Source organism: Mirounga leonina, unplaced genomic scaffold, assembly GCF_011800145.1.
Source record: "Mirounga leonina isolate KUSES-001 unplaced genomic scaffold, KU_Mleo_1.0 Mir_150, whole genome shotgun sequence".
NCBI classification, from domain to species: Eukaryota; Metazoa; Chordata; class Mammalia; order Carnivora; family Phocidae; genus Mirounga; species Mirounga leonina.
In genome coordinates this window covers 14,592,939-14,612,745 of record NW_023270374.1, presented here as the reverse complement: position 1 = coordinate 14,612,745, position 19,807 = coordinate 14,592,939, and the positions used below count along the sequence as shown (strand labels likewise).

At 50.7% G+C, this 19,807-nt stretch overlaps 1 protein-coding gene across 1 annotated transcript in view; it reads right to left on the bottom strand.

Moving 5' to 3' along the window:
- Positions 1-252: 252 nt before the first annotated feature.
- Positions 253-19,807, bottom strand: part of JAG1 (jagged canonical Notch ligand 1) — a 35,668-nt gene continuing 16,113 nt past the window's right edge. Inside the window, exons 5-26 of the mRNA XM_035005834.1 lie at positions 18,547-18,607; positions 14,596-14,726; positions 14,201-14,320; positions 13,640-13,753; positions 12,282-12,395; positions 11,576-11,689; positions 11,109-11,155; positions 10,589-10,762; positions 10,005-10,155; positions 9,117-9,281; positions 8,534-8,647; positions 7,884-7,997; positions 7,645-7,758; positions 7,385-7,501; positions 6,858-6,885; positions 6,288-6,373; positions 5,058-5,171; positions 4,336-4,445; positions 4,001-4,234; positions 3,677-3,808; positions 3,342-3,492; positions 253-2,539 (exon numbers count right to left, since the gene is read on the bottom strand). Of these exons, the coding sequence (XP_034861725.1) occupies positions 2,082-2,539; positions 3,342-3,492; positions 3,677-3,808; positions 4,001-4,234; positions 4,336-4,445; positions 5,058-5,171; positions 6,288-6,373; positions 6,858-6,885; positions 7,385-7,501; positions 7,645-7,758; positions 7,884-7,997; positions 8,534-8,647; positions 9,117-9,281; positions 10,005-10,155; positions 10,589-10,762; positions 11,109-11,155; positions 11,576-11,689; positions 12,282-12,395; positions 13,640-13,753; positions 14,201-14,320; positions 14,596-14,726; positions 18,547-18,607 (2,963 nt within the window). The 3' untranslated portion in view covers positions 253-2,081. The remainder of the gene's footprint in view (positions 2,540-3,341; positions 3,493-3,676; positions 3,809-4,000; positions 4,235-4,335; positions 4,446-5,057; positions 5,172-6,287; positions 6,374-6,857; positions 6,886-7,384; positions 7,502-7,644; positions 7,759-7,883; positions 7,998-8,533; positions 8,648-9,116; positions 9,282-10,004; positions 10,156-10,588; positions 10,763-11,108; positions 11,156-11,575; positions 11,690-12,281; positions 12,396-13,639; positions 13,754-14,200; positions 14,321-14,595; positions 14,727-18,546; positions 18,608-19,807) is intronic.

The following is a 19,807-nucleotide window of genomic DNA, read 5'->3' as shown; positions in this document are numbered from 1 at the left end:
TGCAGCGAGGAAACCACTCTGGAGGTGGAAGCGTGCACAGAAGCCACAAGGGTGTGGTCCAGAATGATGGCAGAACATTAATATTAATCCAAGTAGCCGGGGGGGGGGGGGGGGGGGGGGGGAGATCGAAAGGACCGAATCTCCCTCTTCCTCCCCCAACACTAATTCCAAGCTCTTTAAAAACCCTTTTAGTGTGGTGGGCATTTCCCGTGAGTGCTCACAAACAATTCACCTCCACACTACAGGCCATTAATCCAGTGGTGTTTATTCAAGCAGTATTCACACTTGCTGTTGAATAACAAGGGAATCAATGCCCCTGAGATGGGGCTCTCTCACAGCTCTGGCTTCACAGCAGCCCATGGTTTTTTGAGAACTTCAGCTGAATTTCGTGGCTGAAAAGGCTTTCAGGTTTTCCTCCGTGCCCCTGTCAGGCGAGGCCTATTTAGCACACCCCGCTTACCAGAACAGACTAGGCGGGGTGGCAAAGAGCAAGACAGAGCCAAGCAAAACTACATAAGCTCAGAAGAGGCCACACTGTTCCGTCTTTCATACAAAAAATTTAATAAATAGTACTTTTCAAAATTTATTGCCAGGAACAACACATCAAAGATGCATTTTTATGTTCATAACACTAATAGGACAATACAAAGTATCTTCACGGTCTCAATGGTGAACCAACGAAATTAACTGTTTTATAAGCCTTTTTGATCTTCAACTTTGTAATAGCGTTTTGATTTCCTCATTTAAGGCAGGCAGTGTACTCTATGGCAAATCTAAACAGTGATCTTACTGGACATTTTAAGGTTCAAGTATTCAACTAGCTTATAAGAATACTCCCTAAATGCAGTAGACAACAAAAAAATCAAATCTACAAGTGGTTCAGTATTACATACGAATGGTGAAAAGAAATCAGAATTTACAAAATAAGATTGTGTGAAGTTGGAAGCACACCAATTCAATATTTTTAATGATATTCAACCACTCACATTTTGGCTACGTAAAGTCGAAGCTCAAACTTGTTCCCTTAAACTGCTGTGTAGCCGATCACCTGCCTGTCTCTTTTCAAGTCTAAAGCAGACAAAAAAAAAAAAAAAAAAGAACCTGCTGTTCTAGACTAATTTTCAAACTGCCTCAGTCAGTCCTTAAAACGTGTTTTAAAGTGATGCTATAGAAGGTGTTTTAAACATCTGACGTCGTACAAAAAAAAAAAAAAAAAAAATTCCACCAGTATTCCAGGCACTGAAGCCCATCCTATTGTTTTAAACTATTTTCAAACACCTTAATTTTGGCTTATAGGCAACACGTAGTAAGAAAATAAGTTCAAAAAAAAAAAAAAAAAAGCCATACACTTACAATGCTATCAAAAACCTTCAACTCTAAAGACGTACATATAAATAAAAAGGAATGATGTTTTAAGGCTCTTGATTATTAAGTTAATAAATCAAATATACACAGTGATTAATAAAAAAGAATTATTTACATAACTATACAAAATTCTACTTTTGACACATTTTTCCTCTTTAAATTCTTCATTTTACCAGCAACTGCTGACATCAAAGTCCCCCCTCCCCCAACAACAAAATACAATAAAAAAAATAAATAATAAACTCATTTGTGATAGTTGCTGTGGTTCTGAGCTGCAAAGGCACTTTCAAATACAGAACTACTTGTACGTCATCATAAAACCAATATACACAAACAACTCAAGAGTCAATAAATATAAATAAAAACTATGATCCTAAGACTGCATCACCATCGGGACATCTGGCAGAAGTTGGGAGCTCAAGGCCCAGGGGCCGGGCGACCTCCGGGGAGCCTGGTCCCAGAGCTGGCGGCTGTGGGGGGCCGTGTGCCGGGGCACTTTGGACTGGTTTTTTGCATAGCTGTGAGATGCAGCATTTGATTTCCCAGCCAACCACAGAAACTACCATTGCCAGTGTAAGCCAGCTTGTCAGAACTTAAATTAACACAGGGTTCTAAGTCAACGACAGCCTCAGCCTGGACTAGGACACAACAGCTGAAGAACTACAAGCCCCCAGCACCCTCAGACTCTACCTAGCGGCGGCAGCACCCACTGTCTGCTATACGATGTACTCCATCCGGTTTAAGCTCTGGGCACTTTCCAGGTCTCTGTTGTCCTGTTTGTTTGTCCAGTTTGGGTGTTTGGCTGGCGTGCCGTTGGGGGGCTTCTCCTCTCGGTCTACCAGCGTGTACGCCGGCTGTTTGGCAAACCGGGCTTTCTGCTGGTGCTTGTCCATGTCGTCCTCCTCCACCTCAGAGTTGTGTGTCCTGATTTTTGACATTTTGGAGTTTTTGTTCTCGTAATCCTTGATGGGGACCGTGTTGGCCCCGTGCTTCTCGATGGGGTTTTTGATCTGGTTCAGCTGCTCCCGCACGTTGTTGGTGGTGTTGTCCTCGGAGGCCGAGTGAGCGTGGCTGCTGGGCTTCCGCCGCTTCCGCACGCACCAGTAGAAGGCCGTCACCAGGCAACAGATCCAAGCCACAGTTAAGACGGAGCTCAACAGAGGAACCAGGAAATCTGTAAGGCGGGCACGAAACCAATTAACTCTCAAAAAAAAAAAATAAAAGCCATCACACGAACAAAAGAATACCAGCAGTGGTGTGCTCCTGCCCGTAATTCCTAAAAGGGGTGCCATGGGGACAAGTCTCTTTTCACAACCCCATATTGTCACTTCACAGCTTGATAAGTACAGAACCAGGGCCCTTGGGGACCCTGACACCTCTCTCCCCAGAGACCAGGCGCAGCAGCCGCCCTCGAGGCTCCCGGCTCCTCGGGAAGCAGCTCATTCGAGGATCTGGTTTTCAGCATTACCAGCAACCCGATCTGAGCATGCACAGCTCAAATGTCCCATATTCTCGCCTCGCTAGAACAACGGTGGTCAGAAGGGGAGTGTGGATGTCCCACAGGGCCATCGGGCTGCCTATCCAGCCTGTGTCTCCCAGTGCTTAGGCCGGGCTGTCCCACGACACTGGAATGCCACACAGCAGGATTTGCCCAGCCACGAGCTCAAGGCGCAGCAATGCTCTGCCCTAGGGCTTTGCAGTGGATCTAGAGACAGTGCATGTTCTACAGGGGTGCCAGCTTCTGAGAGCACAGCTTGGCACCAGGGAAAAAAGGTACCTCTACCCATCATCATAGGATCTTGCACATGGCAACTGGCCCATTTTTTTTCACCAGTTAAATAGTGGGGCAGCTGGAGAGGGGGAGGGCGGGGGTGGTCCTCAAGAGGGGAAACTGTCAGCTAATGCCCCACCTGCTGGATGGTGAACTGAGATCGGATAGTCCTCCCTCAAGGGGAGTGTCCCCACCTGCCACCTACCCGTTCTGTTCTTCATAGGCCGCCTCTGCACTCGCACTTCGGCCACGGCAGCGATAAGCGAGCTATTCCCATCACGTTTACTAACAAGATCTATGATTTTGTCGGTGATCTCCTTGATAGGGTTTCCATCATCCCGTATGTCTTCGGCAGACTGGAAAAAGGAGAACGGTCAGATGCAGGGGCCGGGCGACACTCCACAGTAGCCGTTACTGAGTTACTGAACGCATGTGCCAAGCTCGGGTTCAGCGTCCTCACTCTATTTGGAGAGTGGCTAACTGAGGTTTGTGAACCACCCTGCAATCACGTAATGGAGTGTGACTGGGCCTCATACTTACGATGGCCACGTGTATTTCATTGTTCGCAGAAGGGGAAGGCTCACAAGCAATGTAGATTGAATATTCGGCAGAAACATTCTTTAAAATATTCAAATTCCTCAATTCACTGCAAATATGCTCCGTGGTGAGACCCTAGAATCACATTTAAAAACCATACATGTAAGATACTGGAAGAGGGGGGGAAAAAAAAAAAGGCTGATGTTTCCTTGGAAGTTAGGAACTTAAGCTAAGGAGAACAAGATCCTAGCTGGGGATGCTCCTGCTTTGGAACTAGCAGACACACACCGCCATTCATTCCAAACTAAAAAAGATGTTGTTCCATACCGGTGACATCATCTCCTTGTTGAAGGTGAATGTGATGTTGGCACAATTCTCCTGGTAGTAGGGGTCAGAGGTACACTTGGTCTTCACGGGCTGGAAACCAGAAGACCGACACTCGCCCACACCCGTGCAGGGCCGGACGAAGCACTGGTCATCCAGGATCGGGATGCAACTCTGCCCACTGGGGCACTCGCTGTGCCCTTTGTGGAGCAGGCAAGGTCGAGGGCCACACCATACCTGGAGAGGAAGAGGAGAGGGAGATGGAGCACGCAGCTCAGGAGAAGCACCCGGCAGCAACTCCAGAACGCAGGTGAGCTGTGGAGGCCCTCATGCTCTACCTTGGAGCAGGCGATCCTTCCGTTCAAGCACCGGCAGGTATTGCAGTCATCGTCCCACTTGGCCCCGTCCGGTATCACACTCCCCATAGTGATACAGGGTCTCCCTGAAACTGAAAGGTAGGATGCCTGAGTGGAAGGGGTTTCCTTTTCTATAGACCACGCTCTCTTCTTCACTCCCTGTTAGGGAAGGATTATACCTCTGCCTTGTGCCATGGGACAACAGGTCTCCTTCCCTCACCTGCTGCCTTTGCACGTGGCCACATGACCACCTGGCTGGGCCAGTGCAGCCTTCGGATAAGTGATGTGAGCAGAGTCTCTCACAGTTGGGCTTGGCCTCTTGCAAGCCCGCCATTTGCCAGATACGGCTGCTGGTCCAAGGAGGGTGAGGAAGCACACAGAACAGACCAGAGCCCAGCCTGCAGCACATTCTCACTCTGCCTGCCCTGCATGCCCACGAGCAGGACAATTCAATGCCTGCTCTAAGCCACGTTTTGGGATGGTTTGTCACACAGCAACACTGCCCAAGAGTTGGGCTGAAAACAGCTTCCCTCTTTGTAGGGGACCCCTTCAGTTTCCCCAGTCCCTGTGGCCCCCTCTGCATACCCCCTCCATGTTCTCTTCCTTTAGCACAGTGCCCACTCGGGATCAAAGGGTAACTGTAGTGACTGTAGTGCCTGCTCACCCCACAAGACCCATTAGCAGCTGCAGCCTGACCCACATACCTTCCTGGCACTTGGCACCACTGTGCCCTGGGGGACAGATGCACCGGTAGCCATTAATCTCATCCACACAGGTTGCCCCAAAGGCACACGGGGAGGACTGGCATTCATTGATGTCTAGGGAAAATGGAGATCAAGTTTAGGCTCCAGTGGGAAGCAATGATGTTTTTTCTAAGTTTTTACTCACCTCATATAAGCCAGAAAAGCATACAAACCGTAAGCATAAGCTTGATGAATTATGTAACCAGCACCCAAATAAAGGTACCGATCAGTACCCCAAAAACCCCTAATCACTGCCCCTCACCAATCATCATTAGCCTGACTTTTGAGCAGCTGAGAGTCAGTTCAGGAGGCAGCAATATTTGATTAAATAGGCTTTTTATCAGATAATACAACTCAGAACAAGGGCTGGCAAAGTTCTTGGAAAGGGTCAAATATTTTAACCTTTGCGGGCCATGTGGGCTTTGTCATGACTATGGAACTCTGTTGTAGCATGAAAGCAGCTTTAGACAGTACATAAAGGAGTAGCTGTGTGCCAATAAAACTTTATTTACAAAAAGAGGCAGTGGGCCAAGGCAACAGCTTGCCAACACAATTTAGAAACATGGAATAGACCAAATCTATCCCAACTTAGTGCTGAAGACCAGTCAGTCCCAGACTTAGGGATCTCAAGCACTAGTAAAATTTCAAATAATTTGGGGATGAGAATAACAACAAATACAGGTATCACTCCCCCCCCCCCCAAACTAAAGGGCATATAAAAAAGTAGGAAAAGGCTCAAAATAAAGAGACTTTAAGCACCCTGAAAAACGATATTGCATGTCTCCTATTTTAATCATTTCACCAAGGCCTGATCAAACCTTTGGAAACCACAACCCTAGTCCCATCCACTGCCGTTAGCTCTATTTTCTGTGGCTAATGTCCACTTGCCCATAATCCCAGGGCAGTCATGGGGAAAAGCATGGTTTCCTTGGGGCCTCAGAATTAGATTAATCATCCAATTCTGTGGCTGGTACTCCCTCCGCTAGAAGAGGGCTGGCTGTGCCACCGGGGGAAGGACCAGCAGGTACCTGGGAGGTTCCAGCCAGGGCTGTTTTCAGCCCAGTGGGGGTGGGAGGTTATGTGCCTCTCAGGGCTAAAGGGATCAGTGACCTTAACCATTTTCAAGATGAAAAAGTGTCGGAGTTAGGGGAAAGAACACCACTGGCGAAAGTATATCGGGCCGATCCTTACTTATTCTGCAATCAGGTCCAGCAAAACCGGGGGCACACTCACACCGGTACCAGTTGTCCCCATCCACGCACGTGCCACTGTTGTAACTAAGAAGAAAGCAAAGACTGCCTCAGTTACCGACCGCCCAATCCACGGATCCATGGACTCCACAACTCCACCAGCCAGTTCACCACAGGGAGCCATGCCAGTTACTTTCAAAGGCTCTCACCCCGGCCGCAATCCCCATTGCCTGGGGAGCTTTAAAAATAATGGCGCCCGGGTCCTACCCCCAAAGAGTCTCAATCACAGGTCTCCGTTGCAGTCCAGGCATTGGGACTTCTAAAAGCTCCCTTGGTGAGCCTCATGCACAGCCCAGGTGGAGAATCACGGCTTGCAATGGAGACACAGCCGGCTAATTAAAGTGTGGTCCACGGACCAGCAGGACCAGCATCACCTGGGCGCTTGTTAGGCAGGGTCTGCAGCCCCACCCAGACCTCCTGCAGCAGAACCTGCATTCTAGACAAGATCCCTGGGGGATGCCTGTGCATGCTGTGGCCAACAAGGGCTGGTTTCGAAGGTAGTCATGCTTACCAGGGATGAGGACTGCAGTCATTGGTATCTGAAAAGTAAAAAGACAACTTAATATACCGAGGCCTTCACCAGGCAAAGCAGTTTTAACCCTAAGTAGAAACCCCCCTTATTTCCCTAATACCCATACGACAGAGCTGTAGTTTACACCAGCAAAAGGCGCTGAAGACCTCCGTTCAATTGGAACCAGGCCTGCACCACCCGTTTGTTCCCTGTGCCGTGGGACACTACACAGGAAGAGGCCCCGCTCAGGGCAGGCAGGGGGCTGTGAGAATGGAAGGAGACAGGCTGCCGGTCAGACCCACGCTGGGAACCGAGACACCATCTGTCTCCACTTATCTCCTCGGCGACTTTCTCATGCCCAGGTCAGGGCTGCAGTCCATCAAGTGCGTTAGAACAGACCCAGGTGATGCAGAAGCAGACATCAAACAGCTCTGCTTCTGGTTTCCATCGCCAGTCCCTGAGGCTGTCAGGCTGTGCTCCTGCAGCCCTCACAGAGTTCAAGGCGCGTGGGGCAGGGGGACACTCACTCTGAGTACAGATGGGCCCTTCCCAGCCTTCTTTGCAGACACACGTGAAGGAGTCCCCGTTGACCACACAGGTGGCCCCGTTATGGCAAGGGTTGGGCAGGCAGCTACTGTTTCGGGCTACAAGACAAGAACAGACAAGACCACCTCCCTGAGGATCCAAGGACAGTTCGGGGAGCCAAGAACCGGACCCACCACAACAACAGTCCTAGGTGTTGAGATGGCCACGCCCGCAGCCAACCCCGCGTGGGGCAGAAAGCTACCTATGTTGCAGGTCGTCCCTTCCCAGCCTCCAGGACACATGCACTTGAAAGCGTCCCCTTCGTCAGAGCAGGTGCCACCGTTGTTGCAGGTGGCTTCGTCACACTGGCTGTCACCTGGAGGAGGGGGACCTCGTGTGAGCCCCTGGCCAGCCCCCTCACAGGAGACAGAGGGTGGGGCGGGGGGAGACCGTGGGGAGGGGGACCATGGAGGGGGCTCCTCCCAGCCAGCTACCACTTACGCGAATGGCAGGTCTTTCCTTTCCACCCGTTTTTACAGTCACAGTAAAAGTCATTGACAAGGTCACGACACGAGCCCCCGTTGTGGCAAGGATTCTGGCTGCAGTCATTAATATCTAGGATCAAAGAGGAGACGCCCAGCTCAAGAAGCTTCCAGAACTGTTCACGGCATGTAAGAGCTGCACCCTTCCTAAGGCCACCTCCACCCCACAGTCCAAGACCAGCTGAGCAATCCTGGGACTTCGACGCCTTCCATCTTCTCCAGGAGTAAAGGAACCCTCAACTGGGTTATTTGTGACACCCCAAGGTGGCAGGACAGGGACAGGCCTCTGTCGTTCCCATGGAAGTTAACGTCAGGACAGGCACAAATTACGATCGCAACAGAAAGAAGATTACTTTCTCTGCAAGCGGGGCCTATTTATCCTAATTACAGTCTGCCGCCACAGCTCCTCCCCCGAAGCTCCTCCCCCCGGCTTCCTCGGCATTCACACGTACTAACAGGACGCAGGCACTGCTATCCCATGCCAAGAACGGTTGGGGTCTCACGGTCTCATTCCCATAAAAAAAAAAGACAAGCCTCCCATGAGGATTCTCTCCCCTCCCCCCCGCCGGCGTCCCAGAGCTGTCTGGCCCAGAAAGAGCACACACTCACTGGTTTCGCAGTAGGCCCCCTCCCAGCCATCACTACAGATGCACTTGTAGGAGTTGACCCCATCGATGCAGGTGCCGCCATTTTTACAGGGGTTGCTCTCACAGTCGTTAATATCTGTGAAATGAAGACACAAACACTGGTGAATAAAGAACACCCAATGCCATAGCCAGGCACTGGTCCCAAGGCCACCTCCTGAGAAAATGAGGGGCCAGGGGGCACCTCAACACTCTCAACTCCATCAGGACCCTTTCTCGAATTCAACAGGCAGCTTATCAGGCAGAAGCCTCCAGTCTGTTTTATTTAATGCCTCGTAGGCTAAGCTACTTGGTGGGAGTGGGGAAGAAAACTCCTACAGAAAAGTGGGACCAACCAAACTAGTAAGATTCCAGAACATAAGCGTGCCGAAGGGTCAAGGTGTCAGTGATCTCATAACTTAAACACAACTCGGTCTCAGGTCCTAGATGCAATGGTAAGCCTTCACTGGTCTCTGACTAAAACGACTCAAGCTCAGATGCTCCCCGAGCTGGGCAGAGGCGGCGGGGGAGGGGCGCACCCAGCCCCATTCCCCGAAGAGGGGTCTTACTTTCATGGCAGTACGTTCCAGTGAAGCCTTTGTTACAGTCACAGGTGAATTTGCCTCCCGACTGACTCTTGCACTTCCCGTGGGGACCACAGACGTTCGAGGAAATATACCGCACCCCCTCGGGCGTGTCGTTGGAAGCCATGGCCACTGTGCAGCTGTCAATCACTAGAAGACAGACGCGGGATCAGATCACGGCCAAGGACCCCTAAGACACGGCATTCCTAAGCCAAGGACCTACGCCAAGCTTGCTTTCCTGGAGACAGGCACCCTTCGGCTAAGGAAGGTAAGAAATCAAGAGGCACCTCGGGGGCCAAGACTCAGACAGTGGGCCACATCACACTGTGACAGGCCAAACTGAGACTCCAGGCAGACAGAAGTTTTCTTTTTTTCCAGGCATTTTCCCCCTAGGTGGCTAAGAAGCCTACGTGTCTGTGGGCCCCTCTCCTCCTCCCTATGACATCTCAGTCTGGCAGAAGCTTGCTAAAGGAAGCAGGACCAGCTATACTTCCTGCGTAATCAGACTTGAGCAAGCGGGAAGGACACAGAATCTGTAAAGCCACGTCCCCTAACAGCAGCCATGAGACAGTGCAGAGAACAGACATTTCTACGGCCGCAGAAGGTTCTGGCAGCGCTGCTTTGAGGAATGTTTCAGTGCTGCACATCAGCCCACCCCAGATGAGGCGTGCTCTCCCCTGGGCTACGTGTGGACGTGGTTCTCCCACCAGCGGGCCTGAAGAGATGGCTTCCACATGCTCTGGCTTCCCTAAGTGGTCAGGTTAGGGGCCTCCAGTCTCACCTACATGGCTTCTGAGAACATCGAGGGGGCAGTGGCACCTGGGGCAAGAGGGCACCTTGGAGGCCAGCCTGGACGGCAGGTGGGGGAGGTACCTTCACAGGGGGTCGTGCGGCAGTGGTCTTTAAGGTGGGAGCAGTTCTTGCCCTCGTAGTCCTCGGGACACTTGCAGAAATAGTCACTGGCACGGTTGTAGCACTGGGCGCCATTCTGGCAGGGATTGGGCTCGCAATAATCTATGTCCAGCTGCACGGAGCAGGGAAGGGGGAAAGGAAACAGGTGTGACTCGAACTGCTCTGGGGCAGGAGGCACTGGAATCGGACCCCTTCACCTCCTGCCATTAGGAGAACACCCTACATAATACACAGGTACGTCCTAGAGACCGTCCAGGGACACACGGGCAAAACGGGGCAGAGTGGGAGAGCTCGGAGTCGGGGGGCACAGAGTCAAATCGACAGGCTGCTGACACTATGAAGAAAACCACTCCTCGCTGTCCTTCCACCTGCATTCACCTAGCAGCAGTCCCTGGTCCCTGGATGGTAACAGACTTCATGGCGACTCCACAGAGTCAGGAGGGGATGGGGTGGCGGGGAGGGAGGGGACGGTGGGGGGCAAGAGGATGGGGAAGAGGGAGCTCTGCTGTAGAAACTTGGCCTTTGGAGGTTCTAGCACCGCTCACCTGACAGAGGTTTCCAGAGAAACCAGTGGGACACAGACACTGGAATCTGTTGATTTCATTCTGACAGTGACCCCCATTCAAACAGGGGTTGCTGGCGCATTCATCGATGTCCCTCTCACAGTGATCGCCTGCATAGCCAGGTGGACAGATACAGCGATAACCATTAACCAAATCCTGCAAGAGGAGAAGGAAGGGGGAGAAACACATGCTTTTGTCTCTGTACTCCACGAACACAGGGCTGTGACAGTCCAGCATGACTGCCAGGGTTCCAATGATCCACTGAAATCGCTTAGTGCCCAGCCTCTCGAAATGTGTGAGAGGAATTTCCAAGTGCATGCCTTTGGGATGGCTCCCAGGAGGCTGGGGGAGGGGGGGCGGCGGTTAACAGGAGCCCAAGTGAAACTTCCAGAGAATCACTTTTCACCTGCCTTTTTTAATCTCAGAGGGACAGAGCCCTCCCAGGGTCACATACACAGATTCGTGTCAGTAAGGTTTTCATTTTAAGCCAAGATTTACATACCCGACAGGAGGCATCATTCTGACACTGGCCAAGGCAGTCATTAATATCTGAAAAATAAACAAATCATATTAAAGAGGCAATTTACATTGAAATTGGGCTTAATTGAAAAGCGTTCTCCGATCAGGACAGATAAAAACCTCAAATCAGATTTCCTGTGTGCTTCCCCTGACATAAGGTTATTACACTGGGTGGGACTCCTCCCTCATCACACCAGACTGAGCGAGTGAAACTTCACATCATTGTTTTAGCCACCTTATCAGCATATGGCTGTTTTACCGGCTAATGAGCCTGATAAAGTGCCATGTTTTCATGTGCAGTGCAGACTAATCACTCCCTCTCCAAAAACACTGCCTCTCCGAGGTTTTCCTTTTACCACTCAAGTCTTCGAGCTGGAGCTGACATACGGGCTGAGAAAGCCTTCAATACCCAAGTTCCACAAAAATCAAAATCGAAACAAAGGTACTCACTTATGTCACAATTCTGACCCGTCCAACCCGGGAGGCAATCACAGTAGTAGCTCGCAATCAGATTCTTACAGGATTTGGCATTTACACAAGGTTTGGCCTCGCACTCATTTGCATCTGAAAGAAAATGTGGAGGGGCAGTGAGAAATGGAAATTTACCCCCACCCCCACACACAAAACACCCTATCGATAGTTTCTCTGAACCGGGAGACATTTTAATAACCTAGCTAAATCACAGATACTAGGTTCCCACTACTTTGAACAGCTGATCCCTCTCCCTAGCCACTACCCAATAAGGAATGCTAATTGATAACTTTCCGGCTGCTGGTTAACAACTGGCCCCCAACAGGAGAGCAGAAAGCCACCAGGCATTGCTGTGCGAAACTCGCCGCAGCCTAGTTGCTGGGATTTAAATGTGGCAGGAAGAATGCAGACAGCTCATTCCTCATGAGACCATCCCCGTTTGGAACCCAGCTGAACACTCCTCGGACAGACGATAGACATGGTTCAAGGAATCCCACGACTTTCCCACAGGGCCTAAAAGAGCTAGGCCATTTGTATTCGAGTTCTCTCTCCCAGGCCCGCTGGACTCTTGACAATAAATTACTTTTCAGTATGATGGTGTGCAAACTCACACCACTAGCCACATGCTCATCTTCCCTAACAGCTCGGGTCCTCAAAGCCAACCTTGGTGCAGGAATTTCCTTACCTAACTGGCACGTTTTGCCAGTCCACTGGGGTGGGCACACACACTTGAATCCATTAACCAAGTCCTGGCAGGTGCCCCCGTGGGAACAGTTATTTGGAGAACAGTCATCAATATCTGTTGGACAAAAGGGAAAAGGGTTGGCAATTTAATCTCCGTCTGTTTGACAATTAGATAATTTAATGCCAACCCTCACATGAGGGGCCTTCACTTAAGGGCCAGACACCTGCTGTAAGTGACTGCTATGACGATAAGGCCTGATTTTAGCTTTAAATCCTCCACTGCCCCAGTTCATTTAATCCCCGACCTAAGCAGCAGGGAAAGCCAGCTGGATCCCCAGAGCATCGACCCACCGGGAACATGGGACATCTTGCTCTGCTTACTCTGTATTTTTAAAAGAAAAGTTTCCGCATGGCTCAGGGGTAGCTAAGAAGAGGTAAGGAAAAATAAGTCGTCTTTACTGGTAGGAAACTTCATCTCATTTGCTCACAGAGTTCTCCCCAAATTACATAGCTGGGGTCCCCACCCCCGTACTTCTGCATGGGACTATAGTGGCCTCTTCATTCATCTGCTGCCCACTTAAAAAGGATCAGGCTCTCTCTGTGAACTTGCTCGTGGGTTCTTCACAACCGTAGGGGATGGCAATTGCTCCTGCCCCGTCTAAACAGGGCCCGGGGAGGTAAAGACCAGTTCCCCAAGAGGCAGGCAGGGTGACAGTACCAGCCCCGGTGCCCCGACCCCGGAACCCACATTCTTCACCAGGCATGCTGCTCTCAGGGTCCTACCGACAGTGCTCCTCAGGCCCGGCTGCACCTCAGAAGCCCAGGTGCTTGTTACAGAATGTGGACTCCCCAATCCTGAAGAGAGACTGCGGACCCCACATCTGCACTGTCCAGCACCCCAGTGGTTCTGATGTGCAGCCAGGCCTCGCAGCCATGACAACTCCCTAGCCTAGGTCCCTCTTTTGGGGCCACCTACACCCCCGACCAAATTCAGGAGTGACCGCCTCCCCTGCGGGCAGCCGAGTCTCCATGGCGGCAAGGAGAAGAACTAGGACTCGATTCCATGGAGGCAGAGCTCCAGGGAGCACACGAGAAGCACACAAGAGGGACAGAGGTGTCCCATGGAGAAGTTTCTCCCAGTAGCCGCCACACATACTAACTTAGTGCGGTAGGGGGAGAGCGCCCGGAGACTTCCAGTGTAAAGGCTGGAAGCCCAAGCCAGACCCACCGGACACCCCTCCCACCAAGACAGACCCATCACGGAGACCTGACAATGAACCCAGCCCAGGTCCCCGCCCCCACCCCAACACTCGATACAGCGATCCCCTGGAAAAGACCCAGGCCAAAGCCCAGACTTACTTGTGGAACACGTGGGGCCCGTCCAGCCGGGAGAACACTCACACTCAAACCCCAGTGAGGTCTCCCTGCAGCTGCCTCTATTGTGGCAGGGGTCAGACAGGCAGGCGTGCTCCGCTGCGAAAACCAGGAGGGCAGTCAGCAAGGGACTCCCGCTTGTGGCTACCTATGTCCTCTCCCCGCAGCCAAGTCCCAATGCCTGGGCCACCACCAGCTCAAGCTCGCTTCGAAAAAATGAAAGCAAGCACGTGCTATAACCCTGCTGCGTCTAGGGAAGACAGGAAGGCCTCTTTGACCCCGAGTGTCTCCAGCCACATTCCAGGGCATCTCCGAGCCCGGGTCACCGCGCGGCAAACACCCCACCCCCCACGGTAGGCAGCATCGCCGGAGACCCTCGCGCTGCTTGAAGGAAGCCTCGAAGACCCACAGAACTGCTGGGATGGCAAGTCTTCACTCTGGAGGCTATTTTCATCTTTTTACGAATCCTCAAGAGTGCTGTTATTTTTTAAGCTGAGCGTACCCAAAAATTAAACGAAGGGCTCTCGGTCCGCCTGGACCACTTACCAATTTCACAGTTGGATCCTGAATAGCCCTCAGGGCACGAACACTGATACTTGTCGGGACCCGTGTTGCTGCAGGTTCCCCCGTTGAGACAGGGCTGGCGGGTCCCACAGTAGTTGAGATCTGCCAGAGACCCCCGGACGGCAGTGGCTCAGAGCGGACGGTACAGGCTGCCGAGCTGCCATGTTCCCAGCGCTGCCCCCACCCCACCCCCACCAACCAGAAAAAAAGATCCCAAACCACGGCGTGAAAGGCAAACTCTAACAGATTCAGAATGAAAACCCCTACAAATAAAAATAAAAAGAAAAAACCCGATTACGGCCGCCCCACCCCTTAAGGTCTCCGGCGTCTCCCGCAGCCCCTGTCCTGCCCCAGGGTCTGGTCCCCAAGGTGCATACCTTTGTCGCAGAGCTGGCCGCCCCAGTTGGTCTCACAGAGGCACTGCCAGGGCTCGTTACAGGTGCCATGGACGCACCCAGGGTGCGGGATGCACTTGTCACAGTACAAGCCTTGCCAGCCGTACTGGCACCTGGGGACAGACAGCACACCCCCCCTTTAGTCCTTACAACGTTCGGGGAGATCTGTGCCCTTTAAATGCAAGGCTAAGAAGTCCAGGCCTTTCTGGTCTTGTTTCATTTTCAGTAACAGGACAGTCAGACTTGCAAGGTTTGTGCGGGGGCTCCGTCTAAACAAACATTTTCGGTGGTTGGGCTGAGGTCCCCTCCCAGGCGACTCACGACAAAAGCAGAGCTGTCTGGGGAGAGGCCGGCGGGGGCTGCCCTCACAAAGCCACTCTCTTCTCAGGCTCACAGGGCTGGGCGAGGGTGGGGGCGTGGAATAAATCAGTTCAGGGCCCAGCCAGCTACGGAGGCCACGGAAGGACTCTCGGGTGACAATAGCCGTGTGACAGTCTTCGCAAAGGCGGCCTGGCTCTTTGTCTAAACAGCAAGTCACGACCCCAGTGCTCAAAAAATGCAACAAGACACCCAGGGCGGCAGGAAGCCGCCTCCCGATGAATCAAACAAGCGGGGGAAGGGGGCACCCTCCTCTGGCAAAGAGGCGGCGAAGATCTCGGAACCCACTTCTGCAGGAGAGTGAGGGAAGCCACAGCACTTGGAACCAATCCCATAGATAATTTATGACCCACTACCGGGGCTGCTTACGCTAATTCATTTTATAGTTATTTCTCACTTTGGGGCGGGGGGAGGTCAACTCGGTTTATCTAGTATTGGGGAACAGAGTCAAATTTCCTTTATAAGCGCCTCATTAATCGGACTCTTTTGAGGCCAAATGGTGCCTTTGATCCCCAAACAAAAACACAAACATAAACCTTCACCTGGGGTGGGTGAGAGGGCAGAGCCTCCGCCACCCTACCCTCAAGTTTCAAACCCTGGGAAACTCTGACTGCCCTCTCAAAACTCGAGCTTTGACAAACAGGAGAAAGCCCGGGGATGGTGGGGATGAGCATGGAACAGGGATGGGCAGAGCATTTCTAGAACAGGACCTGGGAAAAGCCACAGTGAGAACGACCAGCACCCTCCCCCAGCCCGAGCCACTCAGCTGTAACGTTGGAAAACAAGCACCCTCAAGAAGGGAAGGCTTTCCGTTTCCAGAGAGCCAGAGGCAGGCTAGCAAATTCTTATCCTGGGAAAATTATAGGGATCCAGCTAATAGCTAATCACCCACGGCCAAGAGTCAACTTAACCCCTGAGAACACTGACTAACCACTTCCTAACTTCCACAAACAAGCTGTCCACACCCCAATTCAAAGAACCCCCAGAATGTGTGGTTTAAACTGAATCAGACGGAGGGTTTGGCTTTATGTAAAACAGAACAGCAGCCTAAATGACCGTGACCATTCAGAGCAGTAAGAAAAAAAAAAAATTTCTACCGAATTTTTTTTTTTTTTTAAATAGTGGGGACACTCAAGTTAGCGGGACTTGGGGGAGGGGGTTTCATTCAGTAAAAGATTATCTTAGCTTGAAAGCTATTAAGAGGGAACTGATTTGGAAATAGCAGTATTTACTGTGTTCTCTAACTCCCTTCCAAATTATGGATGGCTACACCTCTTCAATTTGCCTAATAAAAGCAAGAAAAGGCAGCTGAGGACCCAACCTCACCTCTTAATTAATGAGAGCTGGATCCCCAAGCATAAAGAAGAAACCACAAGAGGCCATGGATGACTTCAAAAGAAAACAAATAAAAATACTGACCCTAAAAGAGGCATCCACAAAGTTATCCCAGTTTAATAATATATGATTAAGGTTCTCATGAGAATTTGAAGTGACTTTCCTCATACGATGATTCATCATTAAGTTTGATATTATTGGCAGGCTTGCAATAAAGCAAGCATGTGCACCCAGGAGAAGGAATCTAAGTCTACTTGGGAACAACAAAACCAGTGAAGTTTTCTCATGTGGGGATTAAAAACAAAACAAAACGAAAACAAAAACCCACTGCTTCTGTAATACATAACCCATAAGACAACTTACAGGTAACTCGCCACTCAACTATTTCTGGAGCAGGACGCAACCTGAACTTCCTCAGCTAGAAGGTTTTTTGATTTTCTTTCAAGGTAGGCAGAACAAGATGGGCTGGGAGACTATGCAAATGACGTGTGGGAAAATCGCACCTTAAGTAAATAAGGGCACTGGTGCGTGTCTGGGCAGCGAGTGGGAGGGGAGACTTCGAAAGAGAAAGGGCTAAATTCTGGAAACAAAGCCTGTTGTTCTGGCTGGGAGGGCCCTCCCCTGCGCAGTGGCCTGCCCATTCTGATGACAGTAGCAGAAATCGCGGTCGGCCTCCACTGATACTCATCTGAGCGGGGAGCGGGCCCAGAGTCGCTAATAACGCTGCCGATCTGACATTCTCTAGAACACCCTTAATTAAGAAGGGTGAAGGCAGGTGGATTCCTGCTCGAACTTTGACAGCAACGCTGTCAAATACGACACTCAGTGGCCACCAGTGCGGCTTAGTAGGCGAACCCCCACAGCCTTCCAGAAAATAAACTTCTCTCTCAAGTGGAGGAAGAGACCGTTCCAGGTCACCCTGGTTTTATTTTACTTCCAGCTGCCTCAGTTCTTAGTTCTTCAGTGTCAGGCCTCAGAGCCCAGTGCCCTCCCGCTGCACAGGAGGGGAACAGATGCGGTGGTGGAGACGCAAAGTAAAGACCCCAGAGAATTCTCTGTAAAGCAGAAGTCCTCCAGATACACGGAGCAGCACGATCATTTGGTGGGCTCGCCAAAATGCAGATTCCTGGGCCAAACCCTGGCCTGGGATTCAGTGGGTGTGGGGTGGCACCCGGGAATCTGCATTTCGACAGCTCCTCTGTTAAATCGGGGAATTAGCGACGTGGGCACTGAGGTTTGGGGCAGCAATTCCCAAAGTATGGTCCTACCAGCAAGAGTGGTGTCACTGGGGGGCGCGTTAGCAATGCAGAGACTCGGGCCCACCCCGACCTGTGGACTCAGGCTCTGCATCTTAAGAGCTCCGGGTAACGTGAGTTTGAGATGCACTGGTTTAGACGGTTTTGTAGGCCTCCCGTGGCTCAAACCAGGGTGGCTTCTGGGGCACAAGTGATAGGCCCCAAGGACCCTTTCAGTGTCACACTAGATGTGCTAATCCTTCAGATCTGGGAGGAGGGAGAGTAAAGTGTGAGATTGTGTCAGAATGCCACGGACACCAACGCCGTTTCCTGAAACAAGCCTTTCCCAAATGGGCATAGTGTACGTTTCAAGAAGGTTCCAAAAACTGTAATCATGAAGCAGTCGGGGTGGGTCTCTGTTTGGCTTCTGCATTGTCCGGGACCATAAAAGACCAGACTTCAAAGGCCGGCAGCAAAAGTCTACATTCATCAGGCTCAACTGACAAGATTCCAGCGCAGCCATTAACCTCTCAGCACCGGCCGGCTCCCGCCTGCAAAGGGGCCAGGAGATTGTACTAATCCCGTTCTAAAGAATGCTCCGCTGTCCCCTAGTGATGGGAAAAGTGGGGGAGGGCTGGGAGACGGAAAACCAGGTTGGGAGAGGAGACAGACGCAAAGAAACCCACATCCCTCCATCTCATCCATTAGCACTTTAAGGGGAAGATTATAAAAACGTGTTATCAATTTACAGAACAGTTAATACATGACGTCACCGACTATGCCCATAAGAGTTTTTTCTCTTCCAAGAGAGAAGTGCGCACATTCCACCAGACAGCTGGTATAATTTAATAAGCTTCGGATGTGCCTATTTGACTTTTTTTTTTTTAAGCTTTCTTGCCCTCCAAAGAAAAAGAGGCATATTCACAATAAATTCAGTCCCCCTCTTGCATTAAAGGATTAAAAAAAAAAAAGTTTAGTCATTTACCTGCAGTCACCTGGGAGTTTGCAAGACCCATGCTTGGGACTACAGCCCTGTCGGCAAATAGCTGTAAAAACAAAACAAAACAAAACAAACACAGATGAGTCAAGCACACTGTTTCTTGCACCACCACCATCATGAGAATGGCCTAGCACATTAAGCCTACAAAATCCACAACTTTCAGAGATCTCATGTCAAGTCCATTGTAAGGAGAGGAAGATGGGAGGTGCCCAAACAGCAAATCCAGCTTTAAATTTCAAGGCCATGCTAGCAGATCTTCAAAACATGATACTACTCAGGGACAAAATGCAGGCAAGTCGATGGGAGGAGGTGGGCGGGGGGGGGGGGGGGCGGTCTTCATCCAGTCTCTCTCAACAATAGCTATCCTGCTCCCTGTCAATTCCCACCCTCTCCAAAAGAACAGAAGCTGTGATCCCTCCTCATTTCAACCGCTCTGTCCCATGAGGGGCACATTCAGAGGAGTCCCAGCCTCCTTAACCCCCGCACCCCCAACCCCTAAAAACGTCTGATGGTTCAAAAATCCCATGGGACTAACAAAGCCAACCAGGCTGACTTCATTTGGCAGGCTAAATCCAGAGGCCAGGTCGGGTGGTACTTTTGCAAAGTATCCTCGCAAAGCAATTCTGCTTCCTTTATTCAAAAAAAAATTTTTTTTGAACAGATGGTAAAAAATACTAAACATGGTTTTTAAGTAATTGTTCCTGATTTTTAGAACACCAACTACTTTAAGTACATTTGCCAATTCTTTCATTTGGATCCCAGAAATGCCATCCTTTTAAAACTCTAGTGATTTAAGAAAAGCTCAGGAGACCTGCAAATTCCTCTTTGTCCTGCCCTTCAGTCACAATTCAAAAACTCCCTTTTTAATTTGAGTGCATCCTGAAAGAATTTACCAAATTAGGTGAAATAAGCAGAGTACAGTCATGTTTGGAGGGCCTACTCTGGTCAATGAGAATTACCCATTTACTAAGAATTAGAAGCTTTGTAAAGGTACAAACCACAGATGATGCTGTGAACATCTGTGACTATGCAGTTAAGTCCCTGAATCCCAGTAGAAGGGCTGGGACAACGGACAGCACATCTGCAAGCTTACACTGCTGTGATGGGTCCAACTCTACACGAGTGTGAAAGCTCGGGTTCACCACTCAGCCCTTCCCCCTCAATGCCATGGCCCCCGAGATGCCCCATGAAAGCTCGCCACAGGCCACATGGAGCTCAGGGGCGTCATTTCCTACAGGATCACAAG